We start from the raw sequence: 20,706 nt of genomic DNA, 5'->3' as shown, positions 1-20,706 counted from the left end.
AGCTTTCACCTGTCCTCCAGCAGCAGCTTTTCAGAGTTCATGGAAGGGGACTGCTTCGATTCTAGTCCTTGGAAAGATGGGATGCTTGGGGCAAATAGCAGGGCAAAAAGTGGACATTCTGACGGAATGTGACACTCCCAACCTCCACTCAGGGCTGGCTGCCGTGGACCACATCAATGCCGTCATTCGGGAAGGCGACCCCGGGAACACGCTGCTTGCACTGAAGAGACCGGAGGCCCAGCTGCCTGCTGTTTATCCCTTTGCTGCTGTGATGTATCAGAATGAGCTTTTCAACCTCCAGAAACAGAATGCCATGGTAAGTCTGGGGAGACTCCAGTCACAAAGATGTGAATTCTGGGTCGAAGCTATGAGGAAGGATGTTTAGGGAAGGTGAATGGGGCACAGAGTCTTTAACTTGTACCAGTCCCTGTTCCCCTGGTCTCTCTGTGCTGGGTCCAGGACTGCCTTCCTCGTTGACTCCCGCTTTTCATCTCCATGAAGAGTCTGCATGGTGAGGAAATGCAGGCAGCATTCGACACACATACACACTGAAAACAAGTTGTTCTTGGGCTCTGATTTTTGAAGCACTTTGGACAATTCGTTAACTGTGCTGAAATTTTTAAAAAATATATCATGGTTTTGAAATAGAATAATTAGCTCTGATCTGCATTTCTAGAAATTGAAGAACATTCGCACCATGGCTTTAATTTTTGTAAACTGAGTGCTGGTTAATATGAGAATGGTATTAAACAGTAATATATAAGGTTACAGTAATTAAAACCATGTGTACTAGTACAGGATTAAGCCAAACAATGGAGCAGAATAAAAAGTGCTGGAAACAGATCCAAGAATTGAATGTATGAGAATGCTAGTATTTCAAAAAGGCGGAGAGAAGAATGAAATCCTTACAAGTATTTAGCCATTTGAAAAAGAAAACGTGACCTCGCTACACATATCAGAATAAATTCCCAATGTAAAAAGCTAAATGTAAAAAAGTGACTTAAAAAAATTGAAGTTCTAGGGAAATGTAGAAGAACGTTGGATCTTAAAAATCAGAAATGAGGGGCCTGGATGGCTCAGTCGTTAAGTGTCTGCCTTCGGCTTTGATCATGATCCCAGGGTCCTGGGATCAAGCCCCGCATTGGGCTTCCTGCTCGGCAGGAATCCTGCTTCTCCCTCTCCCACTCCCCCTGCTTTTGTTCCCTCTCTAGTTCTCTCTCTCTCTTTCTCTCTCTCTGTCCAATAAATAAATAAAATATTTTTAAAATAAAATAAAAAATAAATTTGAATTTAAAAAATAAATAAAAATCAGAAATGTTCCATGAAAAAAAGGGAGGAAGGGAGGCCAAAAGCATGAATAGCCAAGTCATGAAGATCGGCGTATACAATGATAGACACACACAAACAGATATTCAAACTCAGAGGGAAATGTAAATTAATATACTGTTGTTTTGGGAAGTCAGATGGGTAGCATTGAGAGATCTAACATAGCATAGGCATAAATTCGAGGCAGCAGGCGTCTCCTCCATGGAAGTATGAATGGAACACCCTTTCTGGAGGATGGTCTCAGTCATGTGTAGGCAGGTCTCTTACCCATTATCCCGACAATTATATTGCTAGGAAAAGAGTCTAAAGAATATGAATCAAGAAGTTGTAGTCACAGGGATTGTTTCCCAGCATGTTCTGTAATTCGGAGAAGCAAGAAACAAACCACAAGTTTAACAACAGATTGCACACACTAATATCCAGTGGAAAGAATGAGATTAAAACGTCATTATCTAGAGGAGTTTTTTGTAATATGAAATTTCTGTTTAAATGAACCTCTGTAAATGTTTGTATGAATTAAAAATAAATAAACAGATATACACTAAAGGGCTTGGGTGGGAGGATTTGTTTTCTTATTCTTGCTTACCAAGACTTCTTATTTTCTAAAGAGAAAGATACTATTTTGTAAGAAAAGAAAACAGGGCATGTTCTGAAATTGCACTTAAGCTCTTATTTTCTCAATAGAAAGGTACTATTTTGTAAGAAAAGGAAAATAGGTCATGTACTGAAATTACACTTAAGTTCTTTCATTAATAGTTTTTCTTCTGCACCACCAGCTTTGAACCCCAAGGCTGCTCATACACTAGCCCAGTCATTCATCCCTAACTGGTCAATGGTCAGTCTGTGATTCTCCAGCCCTGCTGCTGCTTTGTTTTTCCTTGCCTTTGCTGCTGTATACCATGTTATTTTTGTGGACAATTACTAGAAGGAGTAGAAGCGGTGGATCTCAAATGATTCTACTGTGCTCTTTTACTTATAATTTTATACCTCCCTTAATGTCTTTAACTTGTAGTTAATATAAGAAACTTGGATCAAATTTGCTTACATGCTCCCTGTAATAATCCTTTCTTCCCATTTGTTTTGGAAGGTAAAAGTATGCCTTGTTACTCTAAAATCCATTGCTGTGGGTTACCTATGGAGATCCAGAAAGCTATAATGCATTTTAATATAAATATTACATTGTATATATTAAATACAGAAAATATCCTAAACATAAACACAGTTATCAGCATTTTTTTCTATTCATTTTCTGCTGTTCCTTCAATATATGGAAGAAATATATGTTCCTTCAATATAATGGAAGAAATAACCTTTTTGAAGTTGGGCCGAGTGAGTATAAAATGGTTAAATGGAAGAGAACATTGAAGCGGGAGGGTGTTCAAAAGTTTCATATGTGGTTTTTAAAATTTTATTTGACTATACAATGTTACCTTACTGTCAGGTATACAAGATAGCCACTTGGCAAGGTTATGCTATATGCTATGCTCACCACCAGTGTAACTACCACAAGATGTGTTTTTTTAAGCCAAATCCAAAATTATAAAACATACATGCTTTACTGACTTCACATTTCTTCAAATATCCAGACTTCATAGTATGTTTTAAGAATTCCATCCAGTTATTGGTACGTCTGGGTGGCTCAGTCAGTTGGGCATCTGACTTGTGATTTCTGTTCAGGTCATGATCTCATGGACTGTAAGATCAAGCCCCACATCAGGCGCCATGGTGGTCATGGAATCTGCTTAGAGATAGTCTCCCTCTGTCCATGCCCTACTCGCTCACTTAAAAAAAAGAAAGAAAAAATTTCTACAAAATTATTAAAAAGTGATTCAGAATAAATTTTGGAGGGGACTAGAATGATATTCTTAGCTTAAATGATTTTGGTTTACTTTTCTGGGGTTATAACTTAGAGGTAAATTTCTCCCCTTTTCCTTATCCTTAATTTAAACTGAAAATCACTACTAAAAAATCTTAACCTCACACTCTCAGACAGTGACAGCATTGTCTAATCCTTCACTTAATTATTTGGTAAGTCTGAGCCTGTATGCAGCTAATATAACCAATGGTGGAAATCAGCTAAGGGAATGCAGATGTTTGAGGAATCAGAACCATTGCTTGTCATTAATTCTCTCCTAAAATGACCAGCTAAGAAAAAACCCAGACCCCACTCACCTCTTCTTTAAAGACAATAAAAAACAGGTGGCCATTGCACCTTCTCTCTCCTGGGTTCTCAAAATCTTTAACATTTCTTTGTTCTTTGAAATACGTGTTCTAAAACTCCATCACATACATGAGGTGTGTGATTGGGGAAACTTGGATTGCATGTGTTTTCCAACAGAACTACTTGGCCCATGAGGAGCTCCTGATTGCAGTGGAAATGCTGTCTGCTGTTGCTTTACTAAACCAGGCCTTGGGAAACAGTGATCTTGTGTCTGCACAGAATCAACTCAGAAGCCCAACAATAGGCCTCAACAATCTGGATGAGTCATATGTAGAACGGTAAGGGAACATCTTCTAAGCCTCCTTTTAAATACAGAAATGTGTGTTCGGCAGATCTCACAAATTGAAGATATGCTCCTTGCTGAAGAGATCCATGTATCTGTACTCAATTCCTCAAGAGCTAGTCTACGTTGTAATATGAGTTCCTTTTTTTTTTTTTTTTTTACAATATTTCTTTTAGGGGGAGAAAGAATCTAAAAATGACCATGCTGTGACTATTACACACTGACTGTCATTACCAAAGATGATGTGATAGGCTAAAAATAGAAGAGCTATTGAAAACATACCTTCCCTTGGGCTTTTTTTTTTTTTTTTTTTGAGACCACCAAGTGTAGAAGAGTTGGAAGAAACTTTAATAATGATGCAGTCCAATTATTTTATTTTACTGATGAGGAAACTAAATTTGGGTTTATGGACCCGCAGCTGGGCAATTGAATCCCAAAGCCCATTGTTTTGATTGTTAAATCCAAGGAATCCTGAGGCCACAGTGGGTCATGGCAGTGGGTGACAGTCTTAGTATCTTCCGTGCTACTAGGTAGTACAGTTGATGGTATGAAACACTACAGCAGCTCTAGAGAGAAAATTAAGAGGCCAGAATAAGGAGTCCCTTAGAGATTCAGTAAGACAAAAGCCCCAGTAGAAGGAGTGATTTTGCAGCCTGGATATGTGTTAACCGCTAGGGGGCGATGTCCGCACAGATCCTGACAAAGCTCTTTTCAGATCTCTGAGTCCAGCCAAACTGCTTAAATAGACGTTGGATCATTCTCTTGGACCATACACAGTTGTACAAGAAAATTTAAGACTTTAGTTTTTTTTTTAAATGCTTGACCACTTGTCTGTATAGAGAATGGCCCCAAAGTAGTGGGACAGAGAATTTTCTGGTTTGGTTTTCTTGGAGAAACCACTCTTCTTGTTCAACTTAAATGTGGCCACCTGATAAATCTAACTCCTGAGTCTGTTCCCAAGGTATTTATTTCTTCCTTTACTATTTCTAATGGCACTGTTGTCTTCCCCAGGCTTAGAAACCTCAAGTTCCACTCGTTTTCCTCTGTCAGGCAGAGGAAACAGCCTGATCATTACTCCCCATCAGCAGCCAGTCTGTGTGTGTAACATGTCTGCACAATGTTGCTGTTTCCCAGCTACCAACTAACTGGACTTGTCACCTTTGCTTCTGTGATAACTTCCAAATCGGTCCTCCTGTGTCTTTAATGTCCTCCTTCATTCTCACCTAACTGGGCTTGGCTGTTGCCCCTCAGTGCTTGAGTGGAAGACACAGCTGGTGAACTCATCATTTCCTTATGAAGTTCACAGCCCAGTGGGGTTCTCATGGGAAGTCTTGGTGAGGTAATTGTCATGACTGTCCCCCAGATCACACATCCTGGCCACTGCCCTCTAAATATCTTCCTCCTTCCAGATCACTAATGTTGATTACCAAAATTCCTTCCTATCTGTCCCCCAATTTGCAAATAACCCATCAAGGAAATGATCTCACACCCCATTTGAGAATCATTTTTTTCCAAGTGGAAAACCACAGATACAACCTCAGAGTTCAAGTATTCTATTCGGGAAACTTGAAAAAAAATGTTCATTTTAATCACATTTTTGAAGTCTGACCTAAGCACCTTCTGGGTCAGCTGAAAGACCAGTACCAACATGAGATTTCAGGGTCCCCTTTGGTTTTTGGACTGACCCCTGATGGGCTGACATTGTCCGCTTTTTAACCCCGTTCCTGTAAGCCCAAGTTCTCAGATTTTCAAGTTGAAGAAATGGGTTCCATCATGGCCTCTCCCAATGGTTGTCCCAAGTTCTTCATTGCACCATGGGTGGGGGCAGGGCCACCTTGATGAAGTCCTACAAAGCATCTACCTTTTGCCACGGCTTCTACCCTTGACCTGTGGTTCCCCAGGAAGACTCTTCTAATTCTCACAAAAGCGATAGAGAGCTGGTATTGGCTCTAGGCATACGCTGTCCTAGATTAATTGTTCCAAAATGTAGCTATGGTTTCAGTGCTCTCCATTTGACTGTTCCTTGTTCTCACATGCAGTAAGAACAGACTCCTTTCTCTGAGCACGTTGTTCTGACCTTCGCTTCAGCTCTCCTTGAAACTCATGCTTCCATCAGGCCAGATGCGAACATACTGTGTACTTCCTGGCTTGTCTGCTGCTGTGCGCGCTCCTCTCACCCCTGAGAAAGGGGTGCCTATCCTCTCTCCTGGCGCATGACTGGAACTCCCTACCACAGAGGATGCTGTGGTAGCATCACATTCTTTCCATGTTTCTCCCCACCCCCAGCTAATGTCATCTCTCTGGAGAGAACTAGCATGATGTGGTTCAAGGAACACAGATCGCATCGGGGCCAAAGATATCTGAGTCAGACTTTGGACAGCCTTTCCTCTTCATCTCTAAAGTGCAAAAACACCGACTCTGCATCTGCAGGACAGCACTGAGGGTTAAGTGCTTGGTTTGGTCCTTGTGTCAGGGCAAGTGTTCCCACCACTAGGGTTTTCCTTCCACTTCTCCTTCCTTGGAACTCTGGGATTTCTCCTCTTAAAGACTATCTCTTACGGCCTTTCGTGTGCTCTGCCTTTATGACTCGCTTGAATTTTTGTCTTCTTACCCACTGGACAGAAAGCTCCTTGAAGTAGAGGCTTCACCTTGTTCATCCGAGACCCCTGCCGTGTCTGCCACAGGCGTTGCCCCATTTGTTTGATGTTAGTATGGATCTGCTCAACTAAATTGGAATCGTAATCTCCTCAAAGCTTGAGAAGTCTGTTAGAAATGTGGTGTTACTGGTCTGCCCGTAGCCACCAGTGAAGAGGGCTCTGGGAGACATGGAGGGAAGGCCTTGGACCTCTCTGTAAGGGTGAACCACAGAGTGTTTCCTATAGCTGATGCCTGGGGACTAATACATGGGAAAGACTTTGCAGCTCTATTGTTTTACTCCTAAAATCTCTTCCCTTTGGCAACTGTTTGTTCATCTCTAAAGAAATGATGGGCAATGGTGGGGTTTTCCCCGTATTCATCCTTAAGCTTTCTCATTTTATTCCCATTGGATCATCATTTAGATGTTAAGCACGTGAAATGTCCATAAGGATTTTGCACTTGCTTACAGAATGGTCTCTGTCCAAAAGGGATGCTAGGGAGTGCAAGTTGACATTTTGTTATCGTTACTCAATATTATTGTTTATGTATTACTAGTGCAACAGAGTGTTTCTTAGGCTTATAAATTTTGGTAAGGTGAAAATCTCAAATGTGACTGTTAGCCACTTTCAGGCCTGAATTTGATGATGCGTTATTCAGCCACAGATAAAAGATCATCACTACCACTTTCTATTTTGAATGTTTTTTCTCTCTCAAGCTACCCCCTGTGGACAGCACCCCAGTGCTACCATAAAGCATGCAGAATTTGGAGAAAATCGGTCACAACCAGGAAACCAGTTTTAAACTTCCTGTGGTGTTACTTTTTCTAACCTCTGCAGTTAACAATCCAAAGGTGCTATTGAGAAGTCCAAGTGCAGGGGCACCTGGGTGGCTCAGTGGGTTGAAGCCTCTGCCTTCGGCTCAGGTCATGGTCCCAGGGTCCTGGGATCGAGCCCCGCATTGGGCTCTCTGCTCAGTGGGGAGCCTACTTCCCTTCCTCTCTCTCTGCCTGCCTCTCTGCCTGCTTGTGATCTCTGTCTGCCAAATAAATAATAAATAAAATCTTTAAAAAAAAAAAAAAGAAGTCCAAATGCACAGTGAAGAAGTATGTAGAGGATTGGCCTTTATTTCCCTGATGTAATGCAAAAGCAAACTAAACTTGAGTTTCTCTACTTGGGTCTAGAACAGCTCATGTTCATTTATGTTTGTAGCATTGGTTCTGTGATTTTTTAAATGGGCAAAATGACTCTTAAGAAATGGGTTTCTTAGAGTCAAGATGGGTAATTTTCTTCCCTAAAACTTCTCCAAGACAAGTAATTGAAGTGGTTAACCAAACCCTCTTTGCCAGAGGGTTGTACATAGTGAGGAGGGTGAAGGGTGAAAATAAGGGCCAAGAATGCCATAGCAGTGAGCGGACACAGAGGGAGGTTTTTGGGTAGCTGCTGTGAAGCCTTAGGAGAAACAGAGAGGTGAAGGACGGACTTGACAGTATTCTCATTCACCTCCCATACTACATCTTCAAGAAAACATACACTGAAGATGTATGCTACTCAGCAAGGTTTCTGGATTTGTATTTTATTTGATTCCTCACTAGACCTCAAGGTAACCCAGCTCGGTTAAGCTTATAGGGGTAAAGGACTCTGAAGTTCAGATTTTGGAAGGAACAAGAAAAATAATAAAAGGAACCCTTGATACAAAGGTTGAGAACCAAGGTGGTTCTAATTTTTACCACGAAAAGTTATCTGAAGCCTGAGCAGAGCCAAAACATGCAAAGGGATGGAAAATGAGAAACTGGGTTGTGGGTTGGGTGTGATTTCACAGAGTTGAGAGCTAAGGGGTTTTGTTTTTTTCTTTTTGCTTGAGTTAGATATGAGGTTGGATTTTGAGGCCCTTTCATTAAACAACATTTGTTCATAAAGTATCTTTATGAAAAAACACCATTAACACAAGGGAGCTTGCCATGTGTTCACAAAGCTGCACAAGACAATTTTGTGTGCGTTTCTGCTCGTAATCGCGTAACATCTACTTTTGGCTATGTGCCAAATTCAAGATGCATGACATGAACAAAGAATGGATGTTGCTGATGAACATGATTATTTTCTCTTCCACAGTTACACAAATGCACTACTCACCTTTAAACTGGAAGCTTTATCCCAAGGACAAGAGAACTTAAGCTGGAATGAAATTCAGAATTGTATTGATATAGTTAATATGGAAATTCAAGAAGAAAATGACCGTAAGTATAGAACACTTCCCTTCTCTTAGTATAATGAGAGAATAAGGTGTCTGGACAACTTAGTTCCCTAAATAAGGGCTGCAAATTTTTGCTCATGGAACTTACGAGAGCCCACCCTGATAGGCAAGTATATATTTATATATAAATTTTATACCGTACCAATGTATTACATACATTACAAAACATAGATAAAAAGACATAAAAGGATAGAATAAAAATGTGTAAATAGAAGTCCTCATGTTTTATTTATTCATACTTCAGAGATGGATACTGTAGAAAATTCAGACTTTTAAGCACTCAACTTTGGCCTTTCATTTGGGCTTTCTAACCTTTGCTTTAGGATCACAAATCATGAGGATTCACCATGTATCTAGAAATTAGGAACTACCTACACGAAAGTGGACAATCCCAGGAGGGTATGTCCTGAAACATGCTTTCTTGAATGTCAACTTGCCTCTTTCTCATTTGCCTCTTGTTTACAAAAACAGAATGAAGAATGGGGGAGGGGGGCTATATAACTCAGCAATCAGTGTATAGTGACTACTTCTCTGTAGCACCAACTACCAAATTCAAGTGTCAAGCAGTCTTTCCCATCATAAGAACAAACCAGCACCATCATCTTTGGCTTTGTCTCAGCTGTTCGATTCATCGGCAACATTTGGATTAAGATGGCCGATGGCACTGACCTCCCCTCCGTCCTCCAGCTTTGACCTGTTTTTCTAACTTGTCCTAAGTTTGCTCAAAGAGTGGGCAGATACTTTTCTCACAAGCTTGGGCTGTTCCAGTGTGTTTTGGTGAAGTCTCAGGTATGGTCTTTGAAGGCAGAATCTAACTTTGGGCTAGTAAAATCACTCTTGAAATAAAACCTAGGACTTTGTTACTTGATTGCACTTGCATAACTTTCTTTGCTTTCTTGACTGTTTCCTATGAGCCCTGTGCCCAACACCACGGCAGGGCTGGTGGTGGTGGTGGTGGTGGTGGTGGTGTTAAACACCTAAGTCCCTAATAGGTAACAGGTGTTCAGATGTGCTGCCGTGACCTCCAGTTCACAGATGTACCACTGTTGTACTGATCCCTGGACAGTTTCTTCACTGTGTCCTTTTTCGGTTGTTTAAATCTCCAGTTCCTCTTCTCTGATCACACAGCTCGCTGCTGCCTCTGATTGTCTTGGACGAAGGCATCACAGGAATCCCTGCGATCAGATGCTTCACACACAGCCCCCTTAGCTCTTCTCTGGCACATTGCCTTGGCAGCTTGTAGTTCTTGCCAGATGTTAGTCAAGAGGGAAGCACTAATTTGAGCAGATGTTCACTATTATCTGGTGTGGGAAGCCTGTTACAAGGCTCAGGCCCCCAGCCCCCAACCCCCTGCTCTCCTACCCTGCTACTTGACCCCTAGCTGCACACTCTTGAGTTGCATGTACCAGTGGTTCGGGTGCTGTGGCTAATGCAACTCAAGGGTAGAGCTCCTGTTTGGGTAAGCAAAACAAAGAATTGGTCCCATCTTGATTTTTTCACTTTTCCCTCGTTCTTTCAGGCAATATTCTGTCCAGGTCTGCTTTAGTGATTTCTATATGTTCTGCTAATACAACAGAGTTGTGTTAGTTCTCAGTGCTAAATGGTTGTATTTTATTCTTATTCTCCCCCCACCCTTTAAGATTTATTTGAGAGAGCAAGACTGCGAGCGGGGGAAGGGTAGAGGGAGAGGGAGAATCTTGTGCAGACTCCCCGCTGAGCGTGGAGCCCCACAGGGAGCTCAGTTTCACAACCCAGAGATCATGAGGAGCTGAAACCAAGAGTCAGACGTTTACCCAACCAAGCCACCCAGGCTACCCTTGACTCTCCTTCTTAACGTTGATTAAAAAGCTGGGTGAAGGATGCCATTTTGTCCCAGACTATCAAATAGAGCCTTTACTTTTTTTCAGGAAAAGCAAAGCAAGTAGTATTTGTATAATTTTTAAAAAAGAATTTTTTTGGTAGATGGACATTATTCCTAAGCAAAAATATGTTTGGATTGATAAAGGATTTATCTCTCTAAGCAGCTGTATTTCTGGTATTTTCCATGGGCTGTTATCACATGACCACTATCCTATTCCTTCTGATGATCATGTTATGAAGGGCAGTTATTTTAGAAACTTCCTTATCATATTTCCTTTCTAGAATTTGTAGAATTCAGTGCAGAGTATTTAATATCTCTGTGCTTTGGTTTGTTTAGTTATGTCAAAATGAGGTATTTCCAAAGTTCTTGACATATTGGGTTTGATATCCTATGTTTAGGTAATTTCTTTAAAAGCTAAGTGAAATAATACTCCATTATGAACTGGCATGAATTGCACAATAGAGTAATTAAATCATCTGAAAAAGCTAAGGATTTTTCATGGACATCTTGAAGGTGCATTACCCTTCCCACCCCACCCCCGCCACATACTTCAAGGTCTAATCTTGTGTCTGAATTGTGATGTGGATAAGGATATGCAACTAATGGGACATGATGAATGTGGAAGGAGAGTTTAATGGAGAAGCTGCCAAATACATTTCCTCAGACTTAGATGCTCCGTCAATTTCTTACTGAAAAGTTTACTTTTCCCCATAGAACCATAGAGGAGCTTCATTTTAACTACGTAGTGTAGACAAGGTAGTTTTCTTTCTTTGAATTTTTACTTTTTTAATTTGGTAGGTACCCTTCTTTGTAGGTTACCTCATCTGGTGTCTCAAAATTGCAATCTGTAAGGGAATGCCGGCTCTTTCATTTGGCTAAAACATTACAGTCTTGTATGATGGTTTTAAAAAGTGGGTCATGCCTCTGTATGCTGCCTACAAGAGACTCACTTTAGACCTAAAGACACCTGCACTTTTGAGGACATGGAAAACCATTTTAAATAGACATCAAAATAAGGCTAGGGTTGCAATTCTTATATCAGACAAACTAGATTTTAAACCAAAACTGTAACAAGAGATGAAGAAGGGCACTGTGTCATAATAAAGGGGTCTATCCAGCAAGAAAATCTAACAATTATAAATATTTATTCCCCCAGCATGGGAGCACCCAGATATATAAGTCAATAACAAACATAAAGAAATGCATTGATAATAATACAATAATAGTAAGGGGCTTTAACATCCCATTTATAGCAATGGACAGATTGTCTAAGCAGGGAAACAATGGCTTTGAGTGACACACTGGACCATATAGACTTAACAGATATATTCAGAATATTTAATCCTAAACCAGCAGAATACACCTTTTTTGAGTGCACATGGAACATTCTCCAGAACAGATCACATACTGGGTCACAAATCAGGCCTCAACAAATACAAAAAGATTGATACCATACCATGCTTATTTTCTGACCACAATGCTATGAAACTTAAAGTCGACCATAAGAAAAAATTTGAAAAGTCCACAGATACATAGAGGTTAAATAACCTCCTACTAAAGAATTAATGGACTTACCAAGAAATTAAAGAAGAATTTTAAAAAATACATGGAAGAAATGAAAATGAAAACAAAACAGTCCAAAACTTTTGTGATGCAGCAAAAACGGTCTGAAGAGGGAAATAGATAGCAATACAGGCCTACCTCAAGAAGCAAGAAAAATCTCAGATACACAACCTAATCTGACACCTGAAGGACCTGGAAAAAGAAAAGCAAATAAAGCCTAAAACTAGCAGAAGAAGGGAAATAGTGAAGAGCAGGAGTAAATGATATAGAAACAAACAAAATAACAGGACAGGTCAATGAAACTAGGAGCTAATTCTTTGAAAGAATTAATAAAATTGATAACCGCCAAGCCAGACTTAACACAAAGAAAAGAAAAAGGACCCAAATAAATCATGAGAAAGGAGAGATCACAACCAACATCATAGAAATACAATTATAAAAGAATATTATGAAAAATATTATGCCAACAAATTGGGCAATCTGGAAGAAATGGATAAGTTCCTAGAAACATCTAAACTACCAAAACTGAAACTAAGAGAAGTAGAAAATTGGGACAAACCCATAACCAGCAAAGAAATTAAATCAGAATCAGTAATCAAAAAATCTCCCCAAAGGGGACCTAGCTGGCTCAGTTGGTTATACATTTGACTCTTGATTTCAACTCAGGTCATGATCTCGGGGTCCTGGGATTGAGCCCCTCCTTCGGTTCCACACTGGGCAAGGAGACTGCTTGGGATTCTCTCTCTCCCTTCCCAGCCCTCTGCCCTGCCCCACTTGCACACTGTCTCTCAAAACAAAAACAAAGACATTAAAAAACTCAAACAAAAGTCCAGGGCCAGACGGCTTCCCACGGAAATGTTCTACCAAACATTTAAAGAGTTAATACGGGGTGCCTGGGTGGCTCAGTGGGTTAAAGCCTCTGCTTTCAGCTCAGGTCATGATTCCAGGGTCCTGGGATCGAGCCCCTCATCGGGCTCTCTGCTCAGCAGGGAGCCTGCTTCCTCCTCTCTCTCTGCCTGCCTCTCTGCCTACTTGTGATCTCTGTCAAATAAATAAAATCTTTAAAAAAATAATAAAGAGTTAATACGTATTTTTCTCAAACTGTTCAAAAAAAATAGAAATGGAAGGAAAATTTTCAAACTCTTCCTACAAAGCCTCATTATCTTGATTCCAAAACCAAAGACCCCACTAAAAAGGAGAGGTACAGACCAATATCCCTGATGCAAAACTTCTTAACAAAATAATAACAAAGCAAACCCCACAGTACATAAAAATAATTATTCACCACAATCAAGTGGGATTTACTCCTGGGTTGCAGGGGTGACTCAGTATTCACAAATCAATCAACGGATACACCACCTTAATAAAAGAAAGGGTGAGTACCATATGATCCTCTCAACAGATGCAGAAAAAGCATTTAACAATTACAGCGTCCTTTCTTGATTAAAATTCTTCACAGGATAGGGTTAAAAGGAATGTACCTCAATCATAAAAACCGTATGTGAAAGACCCACAGCTGATATCAGCCTCAATGGGGAAAAGTGAGTAAAGTCTCAGGATACAAAATCATTGTACAAAAATCAGTTAAATTTCTAGACACCAATAATGAAGCAGCAGAAAGAGACATCAAGGAATCAATTCCTTTTAAAATTGCCCCTAAAACTATAAGATACCCAGAAGCAAATCTAATCAAAGAAGTAAAAGATCTGTACTCTAAAAATTATAGAACAGTTATGAAAGAGATTGAAGATGACGCCAAAAACAGAAAAAAATTCCATGCTCATGGAGTAGAAGAACAAATACTGTTAAAATGTCTGTACTACTGAAAGCAGACTACACATTTAATGCAATTCTTATCAAAATACCATCAGCATTTTTCACAAATCTAACACAATCCTAAAATTTGTATGGAACCACAAAAGACTCCAAATAGCCAAGCAATCTTGAAAAAGAAAAGAAAAGCTGGAAGCATCACATTTCTGGACTTCAAGTTTACAAAGCTGTAATCATCAAGATAGTATGGTACTGGCACAAAAACAGACACATTGATCAGTGGAACAGAATAGAAAACCCAGACGTGGATCCAATGTGGTCAGCTAATCTTTAGCAAGGCAGGAAAGAATATCCAGTGGAATAAAGACAGTCTCTTCAACAAATGGTGTTGGGAAAATTGGACAGCAACATTCAGAAGAATGAAACTGGACCACTTTCTTACACCATACACAAAAATAAATTCAAAATGGAGGAAAAACCAAATCAATTCAAAATGGAGGAAAAACAATTTGAGGCAGGTAGCCATCAAAATCCTGGAGGAGAACATAGTCAACAACCTCTTTGACATCAGCCATAGCAACTTTTTACTAGACACAGTCTCCAGAGGCAAGAGAAACAAAAGCAAAAATGAATTATTGGGACCTCATCAAGATAAAAAGCTTCTGCACAATGAAGGAAACAATCAACAAAACTAAAAGCCAATGTACGAAATGGGAAAAGATATTTACAAATGACATGTCTGACAAAGGCTTAGTATCCAAAATCTATAAAGAACTTAAGAAACTCAACACCCAAAAAACAAAAAATCCAATCAAGAAATGGGCGGAAGACATGAATAGACATTTTTCCAAAGAAGACATACAAATGGCCAACAGACACATGAAAAGATGGTCATCCTCACTCATCATCAGGGAAATACAAATCAAAACTACAATGAGATACCACCTCACACCTGTCAGAACAGCTAAAATTAACACAGGAAACAATAAATGTTGGTGAGGATGCAGAGAAAGCTGACTGTTGGTGGGAATGCAAGCTGGTATAGCCACTCTGGAAAACAGTATGGAACTTTCTCAGAAATTTAAAAATCGAAATACCTTATGACCCAGCAATTACACTATTAGGTATTCATTCAAAGGATACAAAAATACTGATTCAAAGGGGACATGCACCTTGATGTTTAGAACAACATTATCAGCAATAGCCAAATAACAGAAAGAGCCCAAATGTCTATTGCCTGATGAATAAAGAGGATGTGATATATATGTATGTGTGTATACATATACATATAACATATAACATATATATGTTATATACATATAACATATATATAACATACATATATAACATACATATACATATAACAATGGAATATTACTCAGCCATCAGAAAAAATGAAGTCTTGCCATTTGCCACCACCTGGATGGAACTAGAGTGTGTTATGCTAGTGAAATAAGACAGAGAAAGACAGATTCCATATAATTTCACTCATATGTGGAATTTAAGAAACAAAAGAGATGAACATATGGAAAAGGGGTAAAGGAAAAGGAAAATAAACCATAAGAAACTGGGTTTTTTAGAAATTTTATTTATTTTTTATTATTAACATATAATGTATTATTTGTTTCAGGGGTGCAGGTCTGTGATTCATCAGTCTTAAACAATACACAGCACTCACTACAACACATATCTTCCAACGTCCATCAACTGGCAACCCCATCCCTCCCACTGCTCTCTACTCCAGCAACTCTCAGTTCCATAAGAGACTTTTAAAAAATATTTTATTTACTCATTTGAGACAGATATACATATAGATAGATAGATAGATAGATAGATAGAGCAAGTGAGCGAGCAGGAGCAGTGGGGAGGGGCAGAGGGAGAAGCAGACTCCCTGCTGAACAGGGAGCCTCACATGGGGCTAGATCCCAGGACCTGGAGATCATGACCTGAGCTGAAGGCAGATGCGTCACCGTCTGATCCTCCCAAGTGCCCCTCCATAAGAAACTCTTAAGGATAGAGAACAAACTGGGGATTGATGGAGGGAGGTAGGGGCATGGATTAAATGTGTGATGGGCATTAAGGAGGGCACTTGTTATGATGAGCAGTGGGTGTTATATGGAAGAGATGAATCACTAAATTCTACTCCTGAAACCAGTATCGCACTATATAGTTACCTGAAGTTTAAATAAAAACTTGAAAGACTTAAAAAAAAAATTAGTTGTAGAACAAATAGCTCCGTTCTGGATGTGTTGTTGATGTGGGAGACATCTTATGTAAGTAACAGACATTCTAATTCCTCTGTTCTACTTCTTGTACCTTGTGTTTTGATTTTGGTCACAGTAATTGAGTATCTTTTTTCTAAAAGCCATCTTTTATTTACTTTTTTTATGCAGATGGCCTAGCAAATTCCTAGGGATATAGTTAGTGCTTAATGAATGTTTAATAATATTCTCAAAAATAAACCTCTTTTCCTCTCAAAAAACTAAAGAAGTGGGCCCTGGACTGAGGCTCAGCAGTGGGATTTTCCCTTTTCTTATAAACAGGAAGTGATGCAGATGTGCCCAGGGGTCTTCTGGGTAGGTCTTTCAGCCCCTATGAGGTCATTTACTATGACCTCAATGGCTTGTATTCTTAGAAACATAACAAACAAAAACTTAAACAAGTGATTTCAATCAAGTCAGCTGGAATGCACTCATTCCCAGGTGATCGGCCATTAGGAACATACATTCTCTTTCTCAGACATAATTTTGTTAAGATCACTTTTGGATGGGGTGTTTAAAAGTATTTAGAACAGTCTACCAAAGGGACTTGGTGTCTAGAGAATGACATGAAGTAGTCTATGTTCTCTGGGTATAACTCCTACAGGATAAAATGATAATACCTTGTATGTGGGTAATATTTACTTTCCTGAGTTCTTCCAGTGTTTTTAAGATCATGTAACTTTCATATTAGAGAACTGTTTCTGCTTTTTCTTTAAATACATTTAAGTATTATAATCTGGAATAATTTCTGGGCATTTTAAGTTGTCTCTTTCCTTCTACAGATAAATCTTTTCATTCTTAGCAAGGTGTGGGTCATCCATCCGGGAGATATTTAGCTAAATATTTAACTTAATTTGAGCATCAGGATAAAGATAGTTCTTAAAAATTACAGTACTTACTCTATTGTTAAGAGTGTTTCTGTGTTTGAAAAACAGCTAACAAAATGACAGTAAGTTTAGCTTTAAGAATGTTTATTTTGTAAACCCCACTTGTTAATGTTTCATTTCTTTACTAGTTCTTATCTATCAGCACTAACCCGGGAGGTAAAAGCCCCCTGTGAGTGTGTATGTGTGTGTATGTGTATGTGCATAGATAGGTGACCCTTGAACAATATGGGTTTGAATTGCACAGGCCCACTTAAATGTGGATTTTTTTATCAGCGCATTATTATAAGTGTATTTTGTCGTGTGATTTTCATTTCTCTAGCTTATTGTCAGAGTACAGTATGTAATACATAAAAACATACAAGATACTTGTTAGTTGGTTATGTTATCGGTAAGGCTTCTAGTCAGTAGTAAGCTACCACATTCATATATCATAAAATTGACCTGTTTATCGTGTTTCTGTGGTGACTTTTATGTATCTAAGAAGCTGTACTACCATCACCACTATATAAATTCAGAACATCTTCATCACTCAAAATCGATCCTTGGTACCCATTAGCAGTCACTCCCCTTCCCCTCTCCTCTCATCCTCAGCAACCACTAGTCTGCTTTGTTTCTGTGGATTTTCCTCTTATGGACATTTTGTACGAGTAGAATAATGTAATGTGTGTCCTTTCATGTCTGTCGTCTTAGCATTATGTTTTCAGTGTTTCCATGTTGAATCAGATATCCATATACTTCATATTCTTTTCTAGGTTAGGTTATATGCCATTCTATGGATAGACATTTTATTAATCAGTTCATTAGTTGATATGTAGGTTGTTTCCACTTTTTAGCTGTTAAAAGTATTTCCGTAAACATTGATATATAATTTTTATGTGAACATACAGTTTCAGTTCCCTTGAATGTATATGCCTAGGAGGAGACTTGCTGGATCAGATGGTAATTCTGTGTTTAATATTTTAAGGAACTGCCATTTCCTGTTCCTACCACCAACATATGAGAGTTTCAGTTTCACCACATCCTCACAACACTTGTTACTGCTTGTCTTTTCTGTTATAGCTGTCCTAATGGGTATGAAGTGCTATCGCATTGTGATTTGGATTTGCATTTTCCTAACAGCTAATATTGAGTATCTTTTCATGTGATTATTAGCCATTTATGAATCTTCTTTCAAGAAGTGTGTGTTCAAGGTCTTCATTTTAAATTGAGGTTTTTTTTCAATGCCCAGTTTTAAGATTTTCTTATATTTGGTATACATGTATCTAAGGTATACGGGTCTTTGTCAGATACAGAGCTTCCAAGTATTTTCTCCCAATCTCTGTAGATTGTCTCCATCTTCTCTGGTGTACTTTGAAGCACAGAAGTTTCAATTTTTATAGCATCCCATGTATTTCTCTTTTTCTTTAGTTGTGTTTCTGATGTCACAGCTAAACTTACTGCCTAACCTAGGCCACAAAGATTTACTACTATGTTTTCTTCTAAGTGTTATATAGTTGAAACTTCTACAGTTAGGTCTGCGACCCACTGGGGGTTATTTTTTGTGTATGATGTGCTGTAGGGGGTCCAACTTCACTCTTAATGCATATGGATGTCCAGGTGTCCCATTTGTTATAAAGCCTCTGACCTGCTGGGTTGTCTTGTCAAAAATCAATTGACCATAAGGGTAAGGATTTATTTCTGAACTCTAAATTCTTTTCCATTGATCTGTACATCTGTCCTTAAATCACTGCCATGCAGTATTGATTAACTATAGCTTTTAGTAAGTTTTCAAAATGAGAAAACTCCAATTTTGTTGTTTTTCAACATTGCATTGGTTATTCTTGGCTCCTCGGATTTACATAGGAATTTTAGATTCAGCTTGCCAATTTCTATTTGAAAGAAAAAAGTAGGGATTACACCAAATCTATAGATCAGTTTGAGGAATATTTCCATCTTAACAGTATTAACTCTTTCAATCCATGAACATAGGATGAGTTTTCAATTTATTTAGGTCATCTTTAATTTTTTTTTACATGGGGCTTCATAGTTTTCAGTGAACATATCTTGTTCTTCTTTCATTAAATTTATGTCTGTGTTTTCTTTAAGTAATTCCTGTGTTTGTGATCAGAACCTATTCCAAATGGAATTTTCTCCTCCTTTTCATTTTCAGATTGTACAATGTGAGTGTGGAGAAATACACTTGATTTTCCTACATTGCTCTTGTATCCTGCCAGCCGTGGCGTGCTTATTTATCAGCTCTTACAGTTCATGTGGTGGGGAGTCCCCATCCCCTTTCTAACTCCATCTTTGTCACAGGTGATTCTAGAGAACTTAAAATGGACTGTGACTTAAGAAAACTTTTTCCCCCCCTAGGAATTGTAGCTGTGGGACACATCAATGAAGCTATTGACGAAGGGAATCCTTTGAAAACTTTAGACACTCTGCTGTTACCAACTGCTAAGATTAAAAATGTGGACCCAGACTACGCCCAGCACTACCAGGATGTTTTATATCACGCTAAATCACAGAAACTCATGGTGAGTTCCAGTAGGTTTGTTGCTTTTAAATTTATAGAGAGCCTTGTGGAGAGGGGCTGAGAGGGAAGATTTGCTATACTCATTTTCCCTAAAGCATATGAGCTATTTGTCCCAGCAATTGCCTATGGATCAAAATGGAAATAATGGGGCTCTTTTTATCCTTGTGTCAAACACGAGCAAGAAGGTGGCCCCAGGGCTAATTACTCCTTCTACTTTAACTATAAACTCATTGGTGGTTCACTTCTTGTTCAGAGTCCAAGTCATTGCATATTTACTGAGTACATACTGTGTGCTTAGTTCCATGTGTGGCATCTGGTGGGGGCAGGAGGGGAATGATACAAGGAACATCTAACATTTGAAGTTCTGTGTCCTTATCCTTGAGACGCTTAGAAACTGAGGCAGTGGGCATTCTCGTATAGAATAGGTATGTAACTCTGAGAGAAGTATATGTCAAAACGGGTCCTGCACAGAGTGGTGCAGGGACAGTGGATTGTTGGGGACAAGAGTCCTAAGAAGAGTGGTCATGGAGACAGAGCATGCTCCTGAAGGAGAAGGAGGAGCTGGCTTCTGGGGGCTGGAAAGCAGGAGGATGCAGGCTGGGAGCACAGGCCCAGGAGCGTGTGAGCATGCTTTGTTTTCTGCCTGGGAGGAGACTGACCTGGCTGCAGACCTCTTAAAGGGCAAAGGGTTTTTTCCGTGATGCGGAGCTTATACTTACCATGGGAGGAATTCCACAGAACCTGCCCCCTCTTGGAAAGGTATCAAGAGGCGAAGTTTATGGCCTCCTCCCTGAGAGTGGGAGTGATGCTCCCAGGGACCTATCCACTCATAGCTTCCATGTCCCAAAGTGCAAACCAAATCCCAAAGGTGTGGATGTTTCCCCTGTATAAGTCTTCACAACCCAAAAACTGCCTCATCGGAAACAGGAAAAGCATCTTGGTCTAGAGCAAACATTTATTGAACACACGCTATTTGCCACGCATGATGTTAAGCACCTATAGCATACCATCTTATAGAATCATCATAATCCATACAGCCAGATGAAGGAAATATCTTTGTTATCATCTTACAGATAATGGAACTTAGACTATGTAATTTGTCCAAAAAGTAATTGGTTCTGCAACCATG

At 39.4% G+C, this 20,706-nt stretch overlaps 1 protein-coding gene across 4 annotated transcripts in view; it reads left to right on the top strand.

Moving 5' to 3' along the window:
• IQGAP2 (IQ motif containing GTPase activating protein 2) overlaps positions 1-20,706 on the top strand; it is a 277,729-nt gene that overhangs the window by 169,835 nt on the left and 87,188 nt on the right. For 3 of the 4 annotated variants that reach the window (XM_032848144.1, XM_032848125.1, XM_032848135.1), the window contains 4 exons: positions 153-316; positions 3,665-3,825; positions 8,576-8,700; positions 19,415-19,578. In XM_032848144.1, coding sequence (XP_032704035.1) covers positions 153-316; positions 3,665-3,825; positions 8,576-8,700; positions 19,415-19,578 — 614 coding nt within the window. Of the gene's footprint in view, positions 1-152; positions 317-3,664; positions 3,826-8,575; positions 8,701-16,554; positions 16,617-19,414; positions 19,579-20,706 lie in introns of those variants that run through there. The other variant, XM_032848151.1, reaches the window with a different exon arrangement.

Source organism: Lontra canadensis, unplaced genomic scaffold (assembly GCF_010015895.1).
Source record: "Lontra canadensis isolate GAN:19392208 unplaced genomic scaffold, GSC_riverotter_1.0 scaffold4, whole genome shotgun sequence".
Taxonomy (NCBI): domain Eukaryota; kingdom Metazoa; phylum Chordata; class Mammalia; order Carnivora; family Mustelidae; genus Lontra; species Lontra canadensis.
The sequence above is the reverse complement of the archived record's forward strand: the minus strand, read 5'-3'. Positions and strand labels throughout refer to the sequence as shown.